The sequence below is a fragment of the Hesperophylax consimilis genome, chromosome 22 (assembly GCF_061612785.1).
Source record: "Hesperophylax consimilis isolate HC1 chromosome 22, BYU_Hcon_1.0, whole genome shotgun sequence".
In the NCBI taxonomy this organism is placed as follows: Eukaryota; Metazoa; Arthropoda; class Insecta; order Trichoptera; family Limnephilidae; genus Hesperophylax; species Hesperophylax consimilis.
This window is the reverse complement of record NC_142857.1, coordinates 4,173,459-4,195,359: the sequence shown is the minus strand read 5'-3', so window position 1 is coordinate 4,195,359 and position 21,901 is coordinate 4,173,459. Positions and strand designations below refer to the sequence as shown.

General features: G+C 34.0%; 1 protein-coding gene across 1 annotated transcript; it reads right to left on the bottom strand.

Annotated features, from left to right (window-relative positions):
• Positions 1-16,969: 16,969 nt before the first annotated feature.
• On the bottom strand, positions 16,970-21,692 carry LOC149412716 (pupal cuticle protein-like). Its single transcript, XM_089645029.1, has 2 exons — positions 21,585-21,692; positions 16,970-18,620 (listed from the first exon to the last, which is right to left on the bottom strand). Exons 1-2 carry the CDS (start codon positions 21,594-21,596, stop codon positions 17,652-17,654), a joined length of 981 nt encoding a protein of 326 aa, XP_089501155.1. The 5' UTR covers positions 21,597-21,692; the 3' UTR covers positions 16,970-17,651.
• Positions 21,693-21,901: the final 209 nt, after the last annotated feature.

The following is a 21,901-nucleotide window of genomic DNA, read 5'->3' as shown; positions in this document are numbered from 1 at the left end:
AGAGTTGCACCTGTAAAAAGCAAAAACTAATAGAATTTAGCAATATCGACATGAATAAGAAATAATAAGATCTGAGATGGAACATAGTGTTATGTATAAAAAGTAGTTAGTAGGTATATGCATACAATTATAAGTGTATAGTAGAGCAAATAAAAAACAAACAAATATGGATATAATTTACTTGAAAGGTTTCGAATGGGAGAAGATGTAATAAAATTATTAAAGCTATAAAAGTTAATTATTAGCCGATAGAATCGAAATAAGTTGCCTTTTAAAGCTCACAAAATTGTCAAAACCAAACATATCTATAAGTTCACAGTATTTATTCGCAAGGTTGTGAATTCTAGGAATTGGTGAAAAAATAGAATAATTAGTGTTGAGGTTCTTGTTAAATTTAAAAGTATCTTTACTGCGAGTTTGCCTAGCAGGAACATTAATGCAAATAAGTTCCAACAGATTAGGGCTGTCAATTAAAGATTTAATAATTTTGAATAAAAATAGCAAATCAATTAACACTCTTCTATCAGATAATTTAAGAAGTTTAGTTTCAGCAAGCAAGTTATTGTAATTTATAAATTCGATTGGAATTTTCATTTTAAAATTAATGTACCGAAGGAATTTATTTTGTACCTTTTCTAATGATTGAGAATGGACCTTGTAGTACGGTGACCATACGGTGGAATTGTATTCTAATTTGCTTCGTACTAACGAGCAATACAGATGTTTTAATGTTGACATACTTTTAAAATTTGCTCCCATTCTCAAAATAAAACCTAGTATTCTCATCGCATCGCTTGTTATTTCATCGATGTGTTCGTTAAACTGTAGACTCTCGTGGAATATAACACCAAGATCACGAATCTGTGATACACGAAGAAGATTAGCACCATTCATAAAATAGGAAAAATTAAGTGGATTTTTGCCTTTGTAAAAACTGATAATCTGGCATTTACCTAAATTTAGTTGCAAATCATTGACAGAACACCACGCACATAGTTTATTAAGGTTCAACTGCAAAATTGCGCGATCGTCATCGTCTTTGATTATTCTGTAAATCTTCAGATCGTCGGCAAATAACAGGACTTTAACATTAGTAAAAATATTAACAATATCATTGATAAACAAACAAAATAATATTGGGCCCAAGTGAGATCCCTGTGGTACTCCGCTCGAGGCAGCAAATGTATAAGAAGTAAACGAATCTATCTTGACTGCTAAGTACCTTCCTAATAGATAACTCTTAAACCATTCCAACATGCTCCCTCTTATTCCCAACAATTTTAGTTTACGTAATAATATTTTGTGGTTTACTTTATCAAATGCCTTACTGAAGTCAGTATATATGGAATCAGTTTGATGTGATGCATTAAGGGCATTAACAATATCATTCGTGTACAATATCAAATTGGTAAGAGTAGATCTACCTTTAATGAATCCATGTTGAAGGGGAGAGATGGTTCGATTGATTCGGGATATCAACTTATCTAGTACTAGGCTTTCAAAAAGTTTGGGTAAAGTAGACATTATACATATTGGCCTATAATTTGTTACTTCGCTCTTATTACCTTTTTTGAAAATGGGCGTTAAAAGACTAAACTTCCAAAGGTCCGGGAATACACCTGATGAGAGTGACTTTGTAAATAACTTATGAATAGGATATGACAATGTATGCATACAATTTACTAAAAACCTGGGCGGAACATTATCAGGTCCTGCGGATTTTCGGGAATCAAGACTCTTCAGCTTAGATATAATATCGTCTATGGTTACATTACAGTCAGATATATCAAGAGTTTCAACCAAATCAAAGCACGAAATATTGCTGTCTTCACTTGCATTAATGTAAACGCCGCTAAAAAAATCAGCAAAAAGATTAACAGTTTCCTGAAGATTTTGGGATAATTTAGAATCGAATGACACACTACTAGGTATGTAAGTACCATTTTCTTTTTGGGATTTAACATATTTCCAAAAGAAATTTGAGTCGTCCATGATAGAGCCTTCGACATCACTAATGTAATTTTTGTAACATTTTGCGGAGAGCTTATTGCACTCTGCCCTCAATTTTTGAAACGCAGTATAATCGATGGCCAGGCGACTTTGTTTGAATCTCTTATGAGATAATTTTTTGAGGTAAATTAAGTCTATCAGGTCTTTTGAGAACCATTTTGGGTATAGAGTTTCTCTGTAAGTCGTTAAAGGAACAAATTGTTCAATTGCAGAATTAACGATGACGTAAAATTTTTTAAGGTGTACATTAATAACATCGTCGCTATCAAAGAATGACCAGTCAGTCTGTTTAAGGAAATTTGAAATTTTAACATAGTCAGCTTTTTTGAAATTTCGAGTTTCTACTACCTTTTTTACGATAGGAATTGGTTTAAGATTGGACATGCATATTTCTAGTGGTGGATGGTAAACATCGACAGGTAATAGAATTTCGGTACTTCTCACAACACAGACGTCAGACACATTTGACAGTGCCAAATCCAACGTACGACCTCCTATATTAAGAACATTATTACATTGTGTTAGACCTAAGAACAGTGCCATATCTCTAATAACACGAATATTAACATTAGAACAAGAATTGACAGAATTCATATTACACCAATCATAATGTGGCAGATTGTAATCACCAACTAGAAGTAGTTTAGTATTAGGATATTTAGCACAAATTGATTCAACCTCGTCGCAGTGATTGCTGTAGCTTTGGACATCAGAATTCGGAGGTAAGTATGCACATCCCACTATTATTTTACCTCTAGAAGTGTTCACATTGACAAATAGTTGCTCGATGGATGTGTTTTTTGTGGATATTTTTGAAGAACTGAGATTTTTTGAGATAGCAATGGCTACACCACCTCCTCTCGTTTTGGCACTTGTTTTAGAATTCCTATCCATACGGTAGATGTTGAAATTAGGGAAGCCTAATTCGGCGGAATTGATTCCTGAGTCGAGCCATGTTTCGGTTAAAATGAAGATATCACTGCTGATAGTTGCCGCCGAAGTCAGCAACATGGGAAGTTTAGTGCGGATCCCTCTCACATTTTGGTAGTAGCATTTTATTTTTTGTTGTTTCAGTTTTTTGGCGCACATTCAATAATTTTAGGTACAGAGTTCACATATTTGATAGTTATATTGGTTTCACCGTTGTTCTTCCTCGTCTCGAGTTGTTGGCGTAAATCTAGAAGTTGAGTCCTCTGCAATGGTGTTTGGTCGTTACTGGCCTTTATACCGTTTTTCAGTTTTGCGTTCCTGGTCAAAACCTCACGAGCCGAGACAGAGTCATTGAATTCGACCTTAATCGGTCTAATTTTGTTGGACTTTTTTACACCAAGTCTGTACGACTTAACCACACTCGGTATTAATTCATTATTTATATCACTAATCGCTGAAACTACTTTATCGCTGTCCATTTTAATAATTGTTGTTGTTGATTCTGAAATACTTTCGGGAACATTAAATAAAATAATGTTCTTTGACCGGGTTTTTCTTTCCTCGGCCTCTGCGAGCAAATCATTTATTGAAGATGAAGTATTTGTCGGGTTAGTAACAATAGACTGAGTATCCGTTACACTTTTTAATGTTGACAATTCTCCTTCCAACATTCCCATACGAACAGCCATCAATCCTGTGGTTCCTAACAGATCCGTTGTTATCGGGGTAATTTTACCCATTTGCTCCTTCGTAAATTTGTTGCCGGGGTCATTAATAATTTTTATCAGCGAACAGAGTAGATCCTTGGCCTTGGTCATATAGTTAAGAGAGTTCTCGTTTAAATCCATATTAAAATTTATTTAAAAAGAGTTAAAAATATGTTAACTTTATTCGTAATTAGTTTATACACAAACGCCTGTTTCCCGCAAACTGTTTAGCACTATTCAAAAGTGACGACACTTTCGACCAATGGCGATAGTAATGACGGACTGATAATGCGCCTGCGCGTTTGGTATGTTTACCAGTTGAAAATTGTTATTTTAATATTTTTAAAACACAGCACTGCACAGCACACACGATAATTTAAAAATCTAACTGATTGAATATTTCGAAGATGAAGTGATTTAACTACTTCGACACTTTATGTTGTGTTTACTTGCAATTTTCTAATGTTTTGGAAGTTTTAATGTGGAGCGTATTCACTATCTGTGTAATCAATGACGGTAGGTATTATATGTGACGGTAGGTGTTATATCTTGTCCTTCAAAAGAACATGCAGAGAAATTGACAGATGAAATCAATAAAACCCTGTAATATTTCCCTCTTTTCGCCATTCTTTTATTTGTTTAAAACAATATAAAATTTTCTTCTCTCTTGGCTATGACCGATATTTAATTTTTTCTCTAAGGCTTTGCATATGTGTTCGCAGGGATGGAAAATTCCTCCCCTACAACACATAAGCCTCCATGAAAATTGGACCCTTTTCTTTGATATCTACAGAAAGCTACTTAAAGCTCTCTTGTACTATATATCTTTATAGACATATGTACTTAACTAATTAATACGTTATTTACGAACTTGAACGCAAATATTTCCGTATTTATATTGTAATTAAATTCCATCAAACGTTGTGTAATTTTTTGATTTATGATATAGGATTTTAATTACCTTCATTTTTGTGGTAACCCCCTTGGTTCTGATCGAGGCGTCGAGTTTCACAATTTAATTGGTCTTTCCATTGCAAACCTAGACTTAAATGAATTCCCTGAATGAGCTAACTTTCCTATTGTAATTATTCTGATTCCCTGCACCCTAACAAAGTCGTAGTTAAACGCTGATAAAAGATATTATACATGTTTATTTGGACAGGTAATTAAAAATAACTCAAATGGTTAATTGTTAGTAAATTTGATTTTGGTAAACTCTTGTGTCTGTTTGGCGCCACTCCTTTATGATTCTGCTGCTATAAGGTACATGTAAAGATTGATTTAGTAGGTTAATGTAATTAGTTAATTGCATATTTGACGAACTCGGAATAGCCCATTTGCTGGCATAATTTGGCTCCAAATCCTCCTGCAAGTAAACGAGATGATCGTGAGTCAACAAGAAATTCGCACAATCCTTTGACACGGCTCTTTGATTGATACCTAAGTTATCGCGTCCCAAAAAGCCTTCCACGTCATCATGCACTGCCTTCAAGTTTCCCCTCGAGTCCCGATACCCCCAAATTCCGACCCCTCCTTGGACTACAATTTACTTAGGGCGAACCGGTTTCGTCCTATATATAATCATATACTCACAGTTGGTGTGGGCTTACGGGTCGTGAATCCTCATTCCACGTTTAAAAGAAGATGCGAGAGTGGTCCAGAAGACCTAAAATGCAAGCTGTATGCAGGTCCGCATCCTCCAGTAAACAGTACATACGAATAAATATATGTATACATACAGTTTGGGAAAGGTTTATAACTCGCAATACGAGGCTATCTACCTCGCATTCCAAGCTCGGATCTCGCACGAAGAGTTCTGCGAAACTCTAGGATTGGTAACCGAATATATACGTAAGAATAAGGTTATACTAATAAATACTAGTAGAATAAGGTCTTATTTGATAGTTTGTTTTGGAGAGCTATCGAACTCCAGGCTTTTTGTTTGTTTGGTTTTGACGTTTTTATTTAAGAGAATCGTCATCTCTATTTGGTTTGGTTCATGGTCTTGTTGTAGGAGCGACCACTGCCTCCTATCTGATGAACTGTATTTGTTTTAAATTTTACCTCCAGGGTTCAACATTAATTTTTGTTCATCCTATCCCGTGATTTTCCGATTGTTTCAAGTAGTTGGTTGCCACATTAGAGAGTACTCGACTCTCAAATGTCTCAGGCAACTGATGGGGTTCTGTATGAGCACCCAATCAATAATATTCAAATGTTTCGTATAATTATTCGATATAATCCTACTAACCCGTGATTTTCCAATTGTCGATTGTGAATGATAAGTATTTGTAAGCACGCAGCTTCCAGCTGTTTCAGGTAACTAATAAAAATCTATGCGACTATCTAATCAATGATATTTAAATGTTTCATGTAATTTTTTGATATAAATCTTGCTAACCCGTGATTTTCAATTGTTGTTTGTGAATGATAGGTATTTGTGAATACGCAAAAATCGCTGCACATTGTACAATGACATCCTGGTAATTATCCTTATAACCCTGACAAATTATCTAGTTATGGCCAAGGTCGTTTTCAAACTATGCAGTTGACTGACCCAATTCTTCAGTGTATGCTTTGTTTTATCAACAAATTGAACAATGTAAACATCTCATCTGACCCACTAACCCAGATGTGAGATTGTTTATTTTAAAATATCTCGCGCTCTCCTTGTGATTCAGTTATGCCACCGTTCACTGTGCATAGTTAATTTAAATATTTTTAATTCCTTTATTGAAGTTAAAATATTTTTCATTTTCCGAATTTAGTAAATTTACTAGAAGTTAGGTGAAAAATAAATATAAATATATATAAGTACACATATCTCGATTGTCAAAATACGTTAAATAAGATTACATATATTAATAAATAAATATAAGATATATGATTCTACATAGTCTGGAATATTAATAAATACATATTTTCTTTTTCAATAATATAGATATGTCCTCGGGTAGGTATTAAAAATCGCTACCATTTCGATGTTCTGATTAAATGATAAATATATATATACCAGTAGGCACATACATTACTCATATATATATTCTTTATATACAATATATTACTTTATTTTTTATATAGATAAATACAAATATTACATCTATTAGTGTGTAATTCCTTTTTGTTGTTTTTCTTTAATATTCAATTGATATACTTCCATTTCACAGCCCTTCTGTGTCTCCTGGGACCTGAAAATTATTTATAAAAGGAAAACTTACCCCAATCAAGGTATTTCCGGTTGGGTGTACACAACAACCTTGATGAAGAAATCCTACCTAATTAATTGTATTTTTCAACTAATTTCAAAATAAATCTTTTCGACTATTTATTCCTATATAATATTTTATTCTCGCTTGAATCACATAAATTAGCTGATATTTAATTTTTCTTCCGAACGAAATCCTAATCCAGAAAACCCGTTGATTTAATAACACCTTTCTAGTTTAGGCTTTTGAATGATAGCTGTTTCAAATACTTTTTTCGAAATGGTAGATTGATGTTTAGAATTCCGGTTAAAACGACAAACACTTTTAACACTGTCGCTATACGCACGATGGATTTTAATTGATCAATTTTTTTGATTCTAAATTTCTTTTTATTTATTTTTATAAGAAATTTTTTTTCCGAATTGCGCAGACTTTTAATTATCTCGATTCTTAATAAATTAGTTTCTTTTCCGAACTATTACTTTTAGAACAAAGGTTTGAGCATTTGTTGTTATTTCTTTTCGAACTGTCTAGATTGTGTTTATTTTAAACTAAGACGTCAATATTTATTACTATTATTTTTATTTTTTAACCCAATTGATGTTAAATTATAATCTATTTTTAAATTTCAATTCACGAGCACATCCACTCTAGATGAACGACAACACTCTCAATCGAATTTTAATTTTCACTTTGAATGAAATAATTATTTTTAATTTTGATTTAATTTTTTAATTCCGTAATCACTTTTTGCACTTCACTTAACACTTTTTAAGCACTGAGTTTAAATAATAATTATTTTTCACTGTTTAACCAAATTAAACTGACTCAACAAAACTTCACTGATGGGATTTTCAAAGGAATTTAAACTGAATTTAAAATTTCTAACTTTTCACAAAACTTCCTAAGTCCAGGGACTTGTTCAGAATTTAAACTTAGACTTTTTCAAAATTTAACACTTAGATTATTTCACTAGAATTTTACCAATAGACGTAGTACTGCGACGTAAACTCCGTTTTCAAAATCTCGACTGACTCTCCGAAACTGGTGTGTACCTTTATTTTATACCCTTCTCAGATTCCAAAAGACGTATCTGAATTTCCTCTGATGATCGATTCCATCTTTTACCAACTCGCAAATCCGAACATCCCTGCCATCAATATCGATTGTGCTTCCATAAGATGTTCTGCTTTCCGGCTCTGGGCGGTGGTCAATTTCCATCTCACAACTCTAAATCGATAGGGTCCGAATCGGGTAAGTCCGCGTTAGTCGCCCAAGCTTCCTTTGTCCTCCGTTCATACAAAATGTAGTTAAAATCTCATGATTTTGCGTTCCTTTTTTTTTCCAATTCGCGATAGGTCCATCCTCAATAACACATATATAGATCTCAATTTTATGCATCTCGTGCAAAAATTGTTTAAATCCATGTCGAAATCTTTACTACGCATTTTTGAATTTCGATTTGTTTAAATTCTACTTAATTTTATTGTCACTTATATGAGATTTTCCATTTCCACCCGTACTTTCTATCTTTATGTCGCAGATTTGAGTTTTTCCTTATCTTTTGGATTTTCTTTTATCCGCGACGTTTTCTTGCACAATTTTCTTCTTTATTCTTTTGTTATTTCTCATAACTCTATAACTAATTATTTTCAAAGTCGTATTTATTTATTTCACGGATAAATTTGAATTGTATCACTTTTCTCCACTTGGATTATTCTTTATCTCCGTTCTTTACCCTTCCTTTTATCTTTCTCTCACTTTTCCCGATGTGTGTGGTCTCCAGGAAAATTTCATACTTCATTTATTATTAATTAATATATAGTTTCCCACACTTCTATGGAAGATATACCTAATTTGACTCTGGGATATCTGTCACTTTTATTGCCTGATCCAATCTCCGCCCATTCTCCATCCCTCACTTACAAGATTTCACATAAATTATACGTCTGGACATATGTTTACGTCTCAGATTTTATGTACTACGGCCGTAAATTTAGTTTAATTTTAGAGCCATTATTTTTAATCTCTTTTGCTTTAAATAAACATTCATAAGGTCCACGTTAAAGTTAATCGTTTTTCTAATCGTTCATTACCTTAACGTAAATAAAAATCATGTTCGGATTTCGATTGTTTATATTCCAAAATACACATGAGACCGTCAACCTTTTATCTTGTTTCGATCCCTCTGTAATCTTGTGTAGCTCTAATATCTATCTAACCTAATAATTATGTAAAATGTCTACTTTTCCTGAATCTAATCTATCGCTATATGTTTAGTTTTACTGTCTTCTTCTGATACTCAATTTTCATGTCCCTAGGACCTTTGTAGCAGTTCAAAAATCTCTGTATTATCCTTCCATTCGGTCGCCGCACTTTTCTAAAATGTCTATTTTTTTTGCGAGATTTTCATTCAAAATTGATTTACAAATATGTCCGTTTCATCTTAAATTGATAACGATTAATTTCCATTGTTTCCAAAACTCTCACCTCTCTTTAGTACGATTTTTTCGAACTCGACACCCTACTTCTATCATAAATAATTGCACTACAGTTGAAAATTCCGCCAGTAACTTTCCTTCGCTTTTCCCGTCCTTTTTTATACTATCACGTTTATAATTTTTTCATTGCATTTTTGTGTGTGTGCTTTACAACTTGTAAAACTTCCAAAGCCCTCGATTTCGACGGTTCGATACCTCATAAATTTCTCAGTTATTGTAAACATTCCCAGGAGTTTGTCACCTTGAAAGTCGATGCTTACCCTAAAGTGCGTTCACCTCTAATTTCTGTGGGAATCGAAATGTCGTTAATTATCTATTTTAATGTCGGGTCCATAGTTCATTCCTTTGTCTTTCGTAGACACACGCCCCTCCGTTCACTGATTGGTTACTCAAAATTTTATAGTTCTTTGTTCAGATCTATTGGTTGACAAAATTCAATATTTATTTTTAGGCCTAGAAAAGGGGGTTTCTTTCTCGTGCTAGACGATTTTACGACCTCTCTGCTTTCGTCCCGGAACCTTGATTTAATTCCAACTATTACAGGTGTCTACTGCAAGCAAGTTGAATCAATTCTTTCTCCGCCAGATGTCGTTAGCATGTCCGTTTTCATAAATAATTTGAATATTTTTTGCAGCTATGGTTTATCTGTTTTTTTTCACTGTGATTTAAAGCCTTTCATCACAACCCTTAAAAAAAACATGGTTGCAGAAGAATTAAGAAAGAAAAATCCAAAAATATTCATAAGAAATCTTCAAGTAGATTTAATTGAAGAGGACATAATTGAGGCAATAAAAACACAAAACGATGGAATAAAAGATATCATGAATAGCGATACTAAAAACACGATTAAACTAATAAAAATGTTTAAACCAAAAAACCAAAATGGACTCACTAATTATATATTTGAAACCAGCGGAGCAGTAAGGTCTTACCTCATGGAAAAGGAAAAAATTAACATTGGTTTTAGCAGAGTACGAGTGGAAGATGCCAGCCCCTTGACGCAATGCTACCATTGTCTCAAATTTGGTCACACTGCATTAAAATGTTTTAATAAGGACAAACGTGCGACGTGTTTACATTGCGCAAAAGATCACGAATGGAAGGAATGCCCTAACAAAAACACTGAAGAAAAATGTAGTAACTGTGCACATCAGAACACCTTATTCAAGATGACCCTAAATACCAATCACAAAGCTAATAATACTAATTGTTCTTACTACAAAAAGATGATGCATATCGCTCAAAGTCGTATAGACTATGATTAGGTATGTATTATAATTCTAAAAAACAATTACAATGCTAATCACAATTTTTTCATTTTTTAACTTCATATTATCACTTTCATTTATGCATCGTAATGTATATAATTTATTGAGACATAAATATTTCATATCCTTGCCGAAAATTTTTGCGATTTATGTTACAATGCATTATCCCATTGCCACAGTGTTAAACGCTAGTATACTGAAATCTATGATTATATTGATGTTCGCGCACTCTTCGTGTATTCGTATGTGTAGAAAAAGTTCAATATGTAATTATTGTTGCCAATTAGTAAACCTACCTTGTTCTGTACAAAACTATAATCTAACCTGGAACATATCGGAAATACTAACTGCTATATTGTTATGTATCTATCGTATTTATATTTATAAATCCCAATACATGTTTATATATTATTGCTGCCAATTAAAATATTATTCTATATGGGTGACTTGAACTGTGATTTTGATTCAGCAGAAATAGATTATGAACGCACGTCAATTTTTGAAAACTGGGCTACAAAAAAACATGTGTTAGGAAATAATAAAATAACTGCCCTCAACTTAAATATACGATCTTTATCTAAATATTGGGACACTTTACTATTAATTGTTTCTAGCTCTTTGAGAAACATCGACTTAATTTCGCTATGCGAAACGTCTATTAATGAAAATAATATAAATCTTTATAAATTACCGGGATTTAATTCGTACCATTTTTGTCGAACAAAAAGATCGGGTGGCGGTATTATTGTGTACGTGAAAGATCACCTTACATTTGAAAAAATAAATATTATGACTAATAATTTTGAATGCGTTTACGGAACCATTTCAGTAAACAAACATATTCGCTTACATCTTTTAGCAATATATAGACCGCCTAATACAAAAAAAAAATTATTTCTTGATGAGCTGGAGACAATATTGGGAAATATTGATATAAAAGAATCCGTATTGGTTCTAGGTGATACGAATATTAACTTATTAAATGTACACGAACCCATAACTATGCATAAATATGAAAACCTCATGTCTCATTTTGGAATGACCAGATGTATAAATGATGTGACTAGAGAAGCGATATTGACTAACTATGTAACGGCTTCATGTTTAGACCATATCTATGTAAGAGTGAAGGAGACGACCGAAATCAGTTCATGCGTATGCGATTCAATAATAGCTGACCACTACCTAACTGCAGCTAGTATTAACTTCTGTTACTATGATAAATGTACCGTCGACAAATCGCACCAAGAGTATTACACTGCACTATCGGACAAAAGGATTGATTTATTGATCGAAATCACCGATTGGAATGCAATGTTAAAATTGTCTGAACCAAACATTATTTATGCAGAATTAAAATCGATTTTTAAAAATATTTATGAAAAAAGTACCTTTACAAAATTAAAAACAAAAAATTTCGAAATAACCAAAAAACTTGGATGAATGACAGTCTCGCTGAAAGTATTCTAATACGAGATGCCATGTGGAAAAAGTGGAAAAACACGCCTAATAATAAAAAATATGAAATCTCTTTCAAAAAATATAGAAATAAACTTAATAAACAAATATTAAACACAAAAAAGGCATACTATAATAACAAATTTAATCACTGTTTCAAGAACATTAAAAAAACATAGAATGAAATTAATACAATTTTGGGTAGGAAAAATAAATCTGGTTGCGATGAAGTCTTATCTAAATATTTCCTAAAGTCACAATCTTCTGATGCAGTGGCAGAAAATTTTGCTAACTTTTTTGATGAAGGAGTTAATAAGTTGTTACATGAATGTGATTTCCGAGCGTCTAATCACTTGCAAGAATCCCTACCGCATTCAATGTACTTACCTAGAGCTAATGCTAAGCAAATTGAATATATTATCGGAGGTATGAAAAATTCAAAGTCACCGGGCATAGATCTAATTCGTATGTTTGATTTAAAAAAACATGTCAAATTACTTAGCTCTGTTATTGCTCACTTTATCAACAGAATAATCGATACCAGCCTCATCCCCGATGAATTAAAAAATAGCATTGTAGGACCTATTTTCAAAAATGGAGATCACTCCGAAATTAACAATTACAGGCCAATTTCTATTCTCCCGGCACTAGAAAAAATTTTAGAAAAATATATTTCGATAATTTTAGATAAATATTTGAATAATTTGAATATTATAGATGAATGCCAGTACGGGTTCCAGAAAAAAAAAAGTTGTGATAAATTGCTGGAAAAATTTTCTGATTTTATAAATTCTCAACTTAATTCTAAAAAACATGTACTGGTGCTTTTTATTGACTACTCAAAAGCTTTTGACACTCTCAGCCATATACAATTAATTAAGGTTCTTGAAAACATTGGAATCCGGGGTAAACTCCTCTCATTCTTTAAAAACTACTTAACTAATAGAAAAATGAACGTAAAGATTTTAAATGATATGAGTAAAGGAAGACATATTATATCAGGAGTACCGCAAGGATCAATTTTAGGACCAAAATTGTACATTATATATGTTATTGTTATGTCAAAACTCTTTAAAAAGGCCTTTAGATTCATTTTTGCTGACGATACTGCACTTGTAGTATCCAATGAAAATCCTATCATAGCTATTCAACAATTGCAAAGTGACTTTAACGAGCTACTTAAATGGGCTCATGATGTTGGTTTAATTATTAATGTTAAAAAAACAAAATGTATGTATGTAAAATCACCAAGCCTGGGAATATGGAATATACCCAAAATAATTGCTCATAATTCTGAATGTATTCATAGAAAAATTGAAAATATTTGCCACTGTGAAACAATTGACTTTACTAACGAATATACTTATCTGGGACTAATAGTAGACAATAAATTTAAATGGGATAAACAAGTGGCTAAAATCTGTAACCAGCTCCGATCTTTTGCAAGTAATTTTTATAAACTGAAATTTGTTTTGCCTCATTGTACTCTTAAAATAATTTATTTTTCTATGGCCGAATCCATACTCAGATATGGCATACGAACTTGGGGGCACTCAAGCAATATTTATATTAAATCTATACAAAACTTACAAATTGCTATAATAAAAAAAATTGTACCACCGAATATCTACAGATAAAGAAGTAATCTAAAACTACTGTATGGTTCTGAGGGCCTACTTCCAATAAAGGGTCTTCTTTGGTACATTATTATAATGGATAATGAGGGAGATAGCAAATATAAAAAGCAACCGGTGCATAATCACACAACAAGATTCACTGAAAATAAGGGCCTCATTATTCCAAGAGTAACAAATAAGTATGGAAGCCGAACGCTTAAATATTTAATACCAGAGATTTTCAATAAATTTAATAATTATTTTAAACCTCAGAATAATGAGAGACCCTGCCCCAAAAACACTAAGCGTTGGCTAATAAGCGATGAATCAATGTATCTCTGAACATTATTATTGATGTATTTTTTTTTTGGTTTTAGGCATTTCACCCTGAAAAGAGTGCTTTGTGATTGATGTATTCCTGAACATCTCAACGTACCTGCCTAAATAATTTGTATATAGGTAGGTACTTTGATATATATTATTTTGTGATATTGTTTATTGTATAATTTTGTGTCATACATGTATTAAAAATTAAAAATGTTTTATATATATTATTTGTAGAACCTACAGACAAGCCGTCATGTGTGACAGCTTTGTGGGACTGCATATACCTGTATCTTTAAAAATTTATAATAAAAAAATAAAAAAAAAATTATTTTATGTAGTACTATTAAATCTGTGTTTATTCTTCTTTCAGAAAGTTTTAATAGGGACAATTTATCTAGTAAGTAGTTATAATCAATGTTTTCTACAGGAATATGCAATTTATAGTTTATATACTTCAGGAACTTATGTTGAATCTTTTCAATGTTATCGGAATGAATATTGTAAAAGGGAGACCATGACGTAGAGTTATACTCTAGTTGGCATCTAACAAGGGTTTTGTACAACATGATAAATGTGCCTAAATTAATGAAGTCTTTTGAAACTCTCAAAACAAATCCAAGAGTCTTAAGAGCCTTATTGAAAATGTTATTAATATGATACTTACACAAAAGTTAGTTTGCTATCGAACAATATACCTAGGTCAATAATTTCACTGACGCAATTTAAGTTTTTATCATTTAATGTATATTGAAAAAATATTGGATTATTTATTCTGTAAAAATTAATGAACTGACATTTCTTTATGTTCAATGCAAGTTTATATTGGTGATATTGAATTATCAAGGATAATAACACAGACGTATGTTAGCAAACAGTTGTTGTAGTGTAACAGTGTTCCCTAAATGGACGTGTAGATAATAGTCTCACTGACTCCGAATACACGGGAAACCAATTGGATGTATTAATAATTCCAATACTATAGCGACAACAACTCTTTGTAAGGACAAATTGCAAAATACTTTTCATCGTGGGTAACAAAATACACTGATTCATGCTTGTAGTGTCGAACCAGAAACCAGTGTTGCTCTGTTTTATAAATATCCAAGTGTCGAAGGTGGTTATTAATACCTTTATTGCGAAATGGCAACACTATCAGATCTGGTATTGTGGGTTTCTGACGCAAGATGTCATTCTATATCAATTTAATTACAGTTGTTGAATGAATGTGGGTTTTATTAACCGTGGCAAACATGTTTATTATATTTGAACAATTTCCTGTGAAAATAACTATAAACCAAAACTGGTATTCCTAGAAATTGAGATATACGGAATTCATTTTCATAAATGTTATCTTTTTATAAAATACTCCCCCGTGACAGACTACCTGTAATGTATTTATTTACCTTGTGGTATTTAATGGCATTTACCAAAGTGATATTGGGATGGTGGAACACTATGTATTTTCGGATGTCATATAATATTGAAGAGATACCGGACAAACACGCACTCTTTATAAACGAACCTACAAAAGTTGTCTCAATTTCACTAGGTGTCGACGCCGACTACAGACTACGGATTTTGAAGTGTCACGTGATCAAGTCAGTGCCATCCATCAACGAATGTTTGCAAATGGTGGCGATTTTTGTTGATACTCGTTGTAACTTCTACTTGCTTGTGTTTTAAGCATATTAAATAAACATGGTGATTAGACTATTTTAAACAGCAAAGTTTACTTAATGACAGTACTGACTTCGTAATTTGGAGGTCGCGTGCCAAGGCCTGTACTGTAGTCATTCATGTACGTTTATTAATAATAAAAAATACATACATATTTGTGGATAGTACTTTTGAAGTATTAGAGTTTTCTCTCTCCCTGGAAGTATGGAGAATATGACCGTATCTGATGCAATCACAATCGCCGATGCATTAATGGGTGCACAAGGATTGTGCAAATGTGGACAAGTTCACACTTTCAAACCACATACCACATTATAGAAGAATGTCCACTTTACAAGTTCCTCAGGGGCCAGTTATCGATGCCAGGGACAAATAGATGTTGTACATGACGACGCCAAATGCCATTGAAAATTAGAAATCTAATTTTCCATATTATTTTGTCAACATTTACTTTCCAGCAATAAACCAGAATAAAATACATTAAAATTATTTTTTGCAGTCCATTAGCAGGGCAGATGTGAAAATTATGGTAAAGTGTGTGCTTATGTGTATAGAGATGACTTCAGGATAATAAGTGTGGTTTTCAGCATTCAGTTTTGGTGTGGCCGTCAATTAATGAAGTTTTTGTGGATTTCATTTTATTAGGATTAGGATTTTAATTATAACTGTGCTGTATTTCTTTCTGTAAGTGTTTTATAGGTGTCTTTCTGTAAGCGTTTTGTAGGTATCTTTCTATGGTCATTTTGTAGATATCTCTCTGTAAGCGTTTAGTAGGTGCCTTTCCGTACATTTTCAGGCGGTCCGCTGCCGCTCATAGAGACGTAGGAGGGTGCAGTCAATAATTTTCACAAATAAATACTAACGGAACCGAGATGAATGATTTATTTAACTTATTGACGGAACCAAGTTAAATGATTTTATCAACTTATTGACGGAACCGAGTAAAAAATTTTTATCAACTTATTGCTGGAACCGAGTCAAATGATTTTATCAACTTATTGCTGGAACCGAGTCAAATGATTTTATCAAGTTATTGACGGAACCGAGTTATACAATTTTATCAACTTAATGATGGAACCGAGTAAAACAATTTTATCAACTTATTGACGGAACCGAGTAAAACAATTTTATCAACTTATTGACGCAACCGAGTTGAATGTTTTATCAACTTACTGACGGAACCGAGATAACTTTGATTAACAAAGTCAATGAATGTGATGGTGATGATTTTGGGAGGTTTATTAAAAGTAAAAACATTAAATTTTTATAAAAAATTGCTTTAATATATTTTCATGCGATTTCTTTCATAGGAATATTTTACAATAGTACAAAAGCGCCGAAATACAATATAATACAAATAAAAATATATACATAATATCATAAAACTGTACCAGTACGAACATAAAACAAATAATAATAAAAAATATATAAAATACAAATAAAATAATATATAATTACTATACACATTTAAGATAATACGTAGAGAGACATCACATCGAACAAAACGAAATAATTATTAAATAAACATAAAATATTTATGCGATCAATAGAATTTCTTTAGATTTTGTAAATATAATACAATAGTGAGTTTGCTCCCAGCGGACTAGCGCGAGTCCCCGCAATTCTTTAGTTTAGGGAGCCCTACAAGGGCCCCCCTTGTCCTAGGTGCCCCCAAAACATGGCCTACTAGTTACAACCTAGACTTAAATATGAATGAAAGGTATTCTGATAAGTAGTAATGCCATACTTTGGGGTCATCTAGAAGAGAACGTATTAAGAATGAAGAAAGAGTTTGAATCCCAGAGATTTAGGATTCGTTAGAGGATCGAAGGGACCCAGCAGGAGGTGGAGCGACCCCCGGCGTATTTAACTATATATCACAACATTTATAGGCGGCAGAGAAGAAGAGAAGAAAGAAAGAAGTGGAGGGAAAGAAGAGGTGATAGAGAAATTACCACTGACGGTTGTGGGATGGGGCGGGGGCGGCCAGCGCGCTAGCGGCGGCGTGGGCGGCGAGGTGAGCAGCGCGGGCGGCGGCCACATCGGGGGTATCAAGCACGTTCTGTCCGTCCTGGGACAGGTGGATCTGAGACGGGGCAGAGGCCCACTTGTTCTGGGCGGGGGCGGCCTGCCAGGATGGGGCGCCGTTCCACTGGTTCTCGGACTGACGCGCGGGGGCGGCGTTCCACTGCTGCTGGGCTACTCCGGAGTACTGCTGGGCAGCGGGGGCGGGGGCGTACTGCTGGGCGGGGGCGAAGTACTGCTGGGGAGCGGGGGCGGGGGCAGACCACTGCTGCTGCTTAGCGGCACCGGAGTACTGCTGGGCGGGGGCAGAGTTCCACTCCTGCTGGGCGGGAGCCTCGGACCACCTCTGCTGCTGGGGGTTTACGGCGGCCTGAGCCTGGATAGCGGCGTGGGCGGCGAGATGGGCGGCGCGGGCGTTGGCTACGTCAGCGGTATCCAGGACGTGCTGTCCGTCAGCGGAGAGGGCGATGTTGGCCTGGGGTCCGTTCTTCCATGACTGGGAGGGAGCGGCGTACTGCTGCTGAGCGGGTGCGGAGTACTGGGGCTGGGCGGGGGCGGCGTTCCACTGTTGCTGCTGTTGCTGGGCGGAAGCGGGAGAGTTCCACTGCTGCTGGGCAGGGGCGGAGTTCCACTGCTGCTGCTGGGGTGCGTCGTATGAGTCCTGTTCCCACCTTTTGTCGTAAGATCCATCATCTACGGGTCCGTTGTTTTGTCCGGCGACAGCGCGGGCCTGGTTGAGGGCGGCCAGATGGGCGGCGCGCGCGTTGGCTACCTCGGGGGTGTCCAGCACGTTGTGTCCGTCCTGGCTCAGGACGATGTTGGCGGGGGCGGCGGCCCAGTTGTTGTAGGAGGGCGCGCTCAGGGCGGGGGCGGCAAGAGCCATCAGGAATACGATCTAAACAAAAAAACAACAACATATAAACAAGACTTCATAGTGACTTCTTCAGTAGTGGGAACGTGATCATAACTAGTTTCCTATTTTACCTAATATTAATTAATTAATTATCCCTCTTCATCTTAGTTGTCTCTCCCCTATTCTCATGATTAAGAGTTGAAATCCTCAGCATTCAAAATTATTGAATAAAGGAATCGTAAAAATGGGGCCTTAACGTGAGAATGACTGGACTGTTATCAGTATTGGTAATTTATTAGTATATTTCTATTCCATATTATTTATATGAATGCAATCTGTACAAAATATTAAATATTTCAAACATCGAGAAACGCCCAAACGCCTTTTACGATTTGATGCATTTTAATAACCACAAGGTTAATCTATATTCGCCAGACCATAAACAAAAAAAAGTAAACGAAACAAAACATTTCAATCGGAATTCGCCGCTCACGATTTTCGAATTTCGAGCCGCATTCTATTGTAATTATTTATTTAATTTTATTGCTCCCAACGCGGAATATAGTCCGGTCGACCCTGAGACACTTCCACTGACCACTTAGTTCCATTATAATACCAGTCTGTAATACATATCTATGTAATAAGGCATAGACAATTTAATACTGAATAGTACCTACGCAGGCGTGGTCCAATGGCGGGAAACGAAAGCAAGGTTAGGTGACACATTCTCAAATGCCATAGCAACAACAAGGAAACTTGCTTTATACACTAAAAGCATTGTTGAATGACTTGTAGGTAAGATTCATATTTTAATATTAATTATTATGAATTAACGACGATTAAGTTCACTGTTACTCCACTCTCCTTTCATTGATATTGGCCATTGAATTGAGACATACACAATAAATCATCGAATCCTTTGTTCAATGACAACGATATAAAAATTAGCACATTTTAACAATTACTTTTTTTGACAATGTTTAACGAACAACCTGGAATGATTATTGACAAATTATGTACGATCACTCTACTTAGTTCATTTGATATCAAAAAATGACCTTGATTATAACATTTCAAGATTTTACAATCTTTTATTCCACGAGAGTCACAAAAATTTCAACAATTTTATTCAAAACCATCTTCTTTCGTCAAATTTTTAATGAACAATCTGTGATTTTGATAATGTACGTGCGATCAAATTTAATTTTACTCCGTTAATTATTGTAAGATCTTACGATATTGATAACATTGTATAATCTATCTAGGTATTCCAATCCTTTGTTCCATGATAATGACAATAATTTATAACGACAATGAACACAAAATTCATAAGGTCAATGGTCTCAAAGAAAGATACAAAACTGAGGGTCAAAACATAGGTATCTTTAAAGAGAAAATAAAAAGCTATTTCACCCATAATTTTTCTTATGCAACCGTTTTTCAAAATCTGTTATTTAAACTCTAAACATATCACAGATAACATTCTTAAAAATAATAAAATATTTGTTTCAAGTTCATTGTTAGATAATTTGACACCACGAAAGGAATTTTTAAAGGAATTTTGTACGCAAAAAAGAGGAAAAATAGAAATAAAATTTTTGGGTTTAATCAGGTTGGTTGCATTATAGACAGATAATATATATATATTGTACACGTTTGGTAGAACATTTTAAAGTTTTCAGGAAAATTACTGTATCACGTATATGTGATATTTTGTTTTAAGAAAAGTGGACACGATGTTAAAATATCATTTAATGCCGCTAGTTTTATCAGGAAAATCTGCTAATTCTGGTTTCATAGTTAAATATAGCTAAAGCCATTTTAATCTACGTTTTAGTTATATGTGGCGATGTGTCACCTGGAAAATTCTAAAAATATCTTTCAGTTCTTGAATGTAGATTACTTGCAAAATACTCTTCGTATCTTTAAGCAAATCTCAGCACAATGTAATCGAGTGTTAAAATTACACAGTAATTAACTTAATTGATTCTGTCGGAATCAAATCCGTGAGTGGATTATGGAAATATAAAGGCCTACTCTTGTTACGAAATAAACAGTGATAATACCGTTTACACCGACTTAACGTTGATTAATTATAAATAATGCATTTATGTGTGTTGATTAATTACATTGAACGTATTAAATAGTATTATTTTAAGCTAATATGTGTGAAAACGCGGAAGATAAATAATGTAACATACATAGAAGGTTATCGGAAAAAATGTTATTTAAATTGGATTGTGATGAAATAAAAATGCGTTTTCTCTTATTTAGTGTGCTTATGATAAAAAAAATATTTAAAAATAATTTAAATCAGATTTGTTAACGTAAACGCGATGATATTAAAATGATCAAAATCATAGTGAGAACGTAACGAGAGTAAATGAATGAGAAATGTTAATTCACATTTTGCAGCAATTACCCAAAGACGGCTGCAAAGTATTGGCCGTTTTTTAATTAAGACCGTTAAATTGATTGACATTTTTTGAACCTTTGCTTTATTTTATCATTATGTAACGTAGGTACTGAAAATGTTTTCATTAGAAAAAACATTAAGGGCCTATTTTAAATCAATAAGCTGTTACTGTCTAGGAAGAGAGAGTGATAAATTCATAAAAAGAAAGAAAATATTGAAGATTGAACACGATTAAAAAACTTTGATTTTGAAAACAAAGCAAACGATGAAATTAAACCAAATATAACACATAGTTTAGACCGCCATTGAAAAATACACAAAGCCTCAAACGCAACAAATCACTTTCACTGGAAAATATATACCGATCACGTCACAGCGTGGCAAGTGCAAGCAGGGCACTTGGTCAAAAAGCAGTACAGTCAGTATCACTGAAATTTAAACAACCCCTTTGTGGACTTTGCCCTTTTGTCCAAAGGCCAATGTTAGGTCGCTTGCACTTGACACAGTTAGACTTGATCACAAACTTAAAAAAAAATAAACTTTTTTGATTATTTTTTAAAAATATTTTTTTTGTTTGTTTTGAAACTCACCGCGAAATTCATTTTTCCGTTGCGTTTCTTCTCTCTTCTAATGTAAAATATTCTTCACAAGCCCGTAGTGCTGCTGAACAATCAGAACTCACCACCGCTCTTTGTGTTAATGTGCTTTTCCCAAAGGACGGGCGGCTTATATACCCTGGCCACCCGTCCCCCCTCACCACTTACTGCAGCCGTAGCAAGGACCAGAAGCAAGGGGAGGGGGAGGGGACGAAAATAAATTAACGACAGGCATTAACGCATTTCAATAACGCGTCCTTAAATTTTTCCACGCGTTGATATCTCCCAAAAGAAAAATTATTTTATTCAGC